General features: G+C 48.3%; 1 protein-coding gene across 2 annotated transcripts; it reads right to left on the reverse strand.

Moving 5' to 3' along the window:
- Positions 1-3322: 3322 nt before the first annotated feature.
- On the reverse strand, positions 3323-4603 carry LOC130459524 (uncharacterized). 2 transcript variants are annotated; one of them, XM_056826955.1, is made up of 3 exons: positions 4277-4602; positions 3990-4180; positions 3323-3916 (listed from the first exon to the last, which is right to left on the reverse strand). In XM_056826955.1, the coding sequence occupies exons 1-3, from the start codon at positions 4395-4397 to the stop codon at positions 3323-3325; spliced, it is 906 nt and encodes a 301-aa protein (XP_056682933.1). In that variant the 5' UTR covers positions 4398-4602. The 2 variants fall into 2 exon arrangements, with proteins under 2 accessions (XP_056682933.1, XP_056682932.1); XM_056826954.1 differs by having other exon boundaries at positions 3990-4603.
- Between the last annotated feature and the right edge of the window lie 739 nt (positions 4604-5342).

Consider the following 5342-nt stretch of genomic DNA (forward strand, 5'->3'; position numbering starts at 1 on the left):
CATTGTTGAAATGACGAGGCCAGACTTTGCCAAGAATACAAGCACAGTGTGGACAGTGTATGTAGACGGCTCATCCACACAGAATGGATGTGGAGCAGGGATAATCTGTCACTCCCCAGAAGGAGATACTTTTGAATATGCTATGCGATTTAACTTCCAGGCGTCAAATAATGAAGCCGAATATGAAGCCCTGCTTTTTGGCATTAAAATGTGTAAGGCGGCAGGCGCCGAGGAGATTGTAGCACTATCTGACTCCCAACTGATTGTGAGCCAAGTTAATGGGACCTACGAAGCTAGGGATCCGACTATGGTCAAATACATGCAGGCCGTCCATCAGGAAGTAGAGCCACTGAAAAGCTTTGAAGTAAGGCAAGTCCCTCGCTCGGAAAATAACCAAGCTGATGCCCTGTCAAAGTTGGCAAGTTCCGCGTCTTGTGATACCCCTCGGCACGTGTTCTGGGAGGTAAAAGAGCACAAAAGTGTTGAGCAAATGGAAGTAGAAACTCTTGACAGAACCTCCACATGGATGGATGACATAGTAAACTTCAAAATGAATGGAGTCTTGCCCGAAGACTCAAGGGAAGCGGCAAAACTTCAAAAGAAATGTTCTTGGTTTGAAATGTGGAACGGCACCCTCTACAAAAAGGCCTACTCCCGTCCTTTGTTAAGATGTGTAACACCTGAGAAGGGGCAGGAAATTTTAGAAGACCTTCATCAGGGGTTGTGCAGCTCGCATATTGGTGGAAGGGCTTTGGCTGAAAAGGCACTTCGAACCGGCTATTACTGGCCGACCCTTAAGGAGGACGCAATCTCACTGGTCAAGAAGTGTGACAAATGTCAGCGCTTTTCTCACCTAATACATCAACCGGCACGAGTTCTGACGCCCATTATAAGCCCAATTCCATTTGCTAAATGGGGGATGGATCTCCTAGGCCCATTCACGACCGCACCAGGAGGAAGGCGTTATGTCATCGTTGCCGTAGATTACTTCACCAAATGGGTGGAGGCAGAAGCGCTCAAAAACATAAAAACTGCTGATGTGAGAGCATTCATTTGGAAGAACATCATGACTCGCTTTGGGATTCCACAGGCTATCGTCTTCGATAATGGGCCCCAGTTTGAGACGCCTAAGCTGAAAGAGTGGCTGGCAGATCACGGCATACACACCTGTTTTGCATCAGTCGGACGACCCCAAGCCAATGGTCAGGTTGAGGCGTTCAACAAAATTATCTCTGAAGGAATTAAAAAGAAGCTTGACGAAGCCAAAGGTCTATGGGCTGATGAGCTGCCAAATGTCTTATGGTCCATCCGCACCACGGCTAAGAATTCAACCGGTGAAACACCCTTCTTGCTAGCCTATGGCGCCGAGGCTGTCCTACCCATAGAAATGTGTGAGCCAACGTTGAGAGTCATGCTGTATGACGAAAATGCTAACTGGGAGACAATGAAAGCAGCCTTGGACTTTCTGCCCGAGGTTAGAGGAAATGCAGCGCTCAGACAACAGCTGTACAAGATAAGGATGGCAAGAGAATACAACAAGAGAGTCTCTAATAGAGTGCTCAAAGTGGGAGATTTTGTTCTCAGAAAAATGGAGTCCACAGGACGAGCAAATGAACAAGGTAAGCTGACGCCCACTTGGGAGGGACCTTACGAGATCTATGATGAAGTTAGAGATGGAACCTACCGCATTCAAGACATGCAAGGCCGCCCTATTTCACGCACTTGGAATGCCGACAACCTCAAGAAATATTTCTTCTAGATATGTGCTAAGCCTTGTCTTACTTACCACGATCCATTGCCCAAGGGGCGGCCTCTAATGGTCATAGTAGGGTAGTAATTACTTTTGTAACCGGCTAAATTCGCCTTGCAAAGTTATAAATAATACTACTCTATTTGTTTCGTAATATTTATTGTTCGCACAATGAATATAAACATATACACTCCAATGCATAACCAAAGCCTAATTGTATGACGGCCTGAGAAGTGGCCCAGATTAGCAAAAACTCAGCAAGACTAATTGTTTGAAGCCTAAGAAGTGGCCCAGATTAGCACCAAGTTGTAGGCTGATCACCTATCCAACTCCCCTCCTAATATAAGCAAGCCGCTGGCCGACCAGTACAGCATAATACGTGCCAGCGGCACTCACAACTTTGAAACATAGGTTGTTCGCTCAAAAGCCCAGCGGCATGAACAACTTTGAAACATAGGTTGTTCGCTCAAAAGCCCAGCGGCATGAACAAACTTTGAAACATAGGTTGTTCGCTCAAAAGCCCAGCGGCATGAACAACTTTGAAACATAGGTTGTTCGCTCAAAAGCCCAGCGGCATGAATAACTTTGAAACATAGGGTGTTTGCTAAAAAGCGCGGCGGCACGCATGTTTGGCCGGCCAGTCCATTTGACGAGCATGTCTAGCGGCAATCATACCTATTGATTGACTTGCGTCAATCAATATCGTTATAGACACGCTCGCCAAAGAAAGTGACGACCAAAGTAGGGCCTAGCGCATGCTCAGTTGCCAGCGGCACCAACCACTTGGAAACAAAGGTTGTCCGCTCAAAAGTTCAGCGGCACGATTAACTTCGAAACGAAGGTTGCTTGCTAAAAAGCGCGGCGGCACGAATGTTTGGCCGGCCAGTCCATTTGACGAGCATGTCTAGCGGCAATCATACCTATTGATTGACTTGCGTCAATCAATATCGTTATAGACACGCTCGCCAAAGAAAGTGACGACCAAAGTAGGGCCTAGCGCATGCTCAGTTGCCAGCGGCACCAACCACTTGGAAACAAAGGTTGTCCGCTCAAAAGTTCAGCGGCACGATTAACTTCGAAACGAAGGTTGCTTGCTAAAAAGCGCGGCGGCACGAATGTTTGGCCGGCCAGTCCATTTGACGAGCATGTCTAGCGGCAATCATACCTATTGATTGACTTGCGTCAATCAATATCGTTATAGACACGCTCGCCAAAGAAAGTGACGACCAAAGTAGGGTTTAGGGTACACTCGGATGCACCTTGGCAACCATACCTATTGATTAAGCCTATTAAGCCTATTGATCAAGGAATAATCAAATTATGAAGAGCAAGTAAATGCGAGATAGGAGAAACATCAAAAAACCTATTTACTTATAAAACAACGCCCGTAGAAAGGCGTGTGAAAGTAGCTCAGAATTCCTGACCAGGAAAAAGAAAGAGAATTGTTGTGTGCTCAGCAGGCACAATGATACAGACGCCATCAGCGCCAAAACTTTACAACATAATTGTTATTGCCCTTAGGCACGGGAACGCTTGAATAAAATTTTTAAAAAAAATAGGAAAGTAAGCAAATCAGGGGGCGGCCGCATCGTCCTCGTCATCAGATGATACAAACTCAGGGGGCGGCTGACCAAGACGTTCAGCAGCCAACACAGCGGCACTGTGCTCCATTCGCCGCTGGAACCACCCAAGATCATACTCTGACATGTGGCTCTCCCAGGCGTGCTTAACAGCGTCCTTGGTCGCTTGTTCCCCCTGATCATAGGATTCCAGAAGACGCTCACGCAAGGTGCGAACTTGCGATCTGGCCGTCTCTAGCTCCCCACGAAGATGCTCGGCTTCCTCAGCCGCCTCTTTGACCTGAGGGTACTCCCGCAACTGGTCCTGAAGCGCCCGTATTTCCGCCGCCGCTGTCTTGGCCTCCTCGACCATTGCCACCATGTCCTTGTCCTGCGCCAAGATCTTCTTAAGCAGCTCGGCCTTGTCAGATCTCAACGCAGCCACCTCCTTCGCTTGAAGGTCTATGGTCGTCTGCATCTGCAGGCGGACCTCTTCAATGGACTTGAACGCATAGTCACCATGGTGGGTGGACTCAGCCACCTGAGCTTTGAGCTCCTCAGCAGTGCGGGTCTTCCAGCTCTTGCAGAATTCCATGCGGCAGAACAACTGCAGAAGAAGCTACATATTAGTAAATGACTCAAAGGGAAGACAAGTACAAGCAAGTTGGAAATAGACTTACGTCGAGAAGAGTGGCCTGGATCGCACCAAACTGGGCGTCAGTCTTGCGGCCAGGAAGAGAAGCAACATACTCTGCGGGGACGGCCTTAAAAACCTTGCGGCATATAGCCACCCTATCCTTTGACGAATAGTGGGGAGTAGCAGGTACGTTCTCATCCTCGGCAGCAGCTGCATCCTTCCCTTTGTCTTTGGCTATAGGAAAAACAATGGCCTTAGGATGACGCGGAGAGTAAGAAGAACTGCCAGAGGAGGCTCGATACGTCTGAACGACGTTCGAATAATACTTACCGCCCGAAGACCTAGCTCGGCGGGCCACCTCCGCCGGTATCTGAGAGCGGACGTCGGCCGGGATTCCCGAAAGAGGGTCCTCCACCAAGTCCACCACCAGAGACGGCTTGTCCACGCCCATCTCTTCGTCATCAGGGCATCCCCCCTCAGCAACCTTCGACTCGTCTTTCTTCACGAGACGGCGAGGTAGGGGTTTTGGCTTCTTGAAGGTACTCGGAGTCTCCGAGCCAGCCGGCACAGCTCTCTTCTTCAGCTGGGACAGAGTCGTCCCCTTCTTCTTCCCTGACGCCCTAGCCGCGTCCTTAGCTTGCTAAAAAAGAAAGGACAGTCAAATATTAGGCCTCGTCATCTATCGCAAGTCACTCACCGTGTAGTGGCTCGTCATTAAAAAGGACGCCCATCTCAAAAATGACGAGGCGTACCTCATCAATCACAAGTCACTCACAAGATAGTGGCTCGTCATTTAAAAGGACGCCCGTCTTAAAAATGACGAGGCGTACCTCATCAATCACAAGTCACTCACAAGATAGTGGCTCGTCATTTAAAAGGACGCCCGTCTTAAAAAAAAAATGACGAGGCGTACCTCATCAATCACAAGTCACTCACAAGATAGTGGCTCGTCATTTAAAAGGACGCCCGTCTTAAAAAAATGACGAGGCGTACCTCATCAATCACAAGTCACTCACAAGATAGTGGCTCGTCATTAAAAAGGACGCCCGTCTTAAAAATGACGAGGCGTACCTTATCAATCACAAGTCACTCACAAGATAGTGGCTCGTCATTAAAAAGGACGCCCGTCTTAAAAATGACGAGGCGTACCTTATCAATCACAAGTCACTCACAAGATAGTGGCTCGTCATTAAAAAGGACGCCCGTCTTAAAAATGACGAGGCGTACCTTATCAATCACAAGTCACTCAATAAATAGTGGCTCGCCATTAAAAAGGACGCCCGTCTTAAAAATGACGAGGCGTACCTTATCAAGTGCAAGTCAATCGCAGACAAGTGGCTCGTCATTAAAAAGGACGCCCGTCCCAAAAATGACGAGGCGTACCCTATCAATTACG

This window comes from Spinacia oleracea, chromosome 4, assembly GCF_020520425.1.
Source record: "Spinacia oleracea cultivar Varoflay chromosome 4, BTI_SOV_V1, whole genome shotgun sequence".
Classification (NCBI taxonomy): Eukaryota; Viridiplantae; Streptophyta; class Magnoliopsida; order Caryophyllales; family Amaranthaceae; genus Spinacia; species Spinacia oleracea.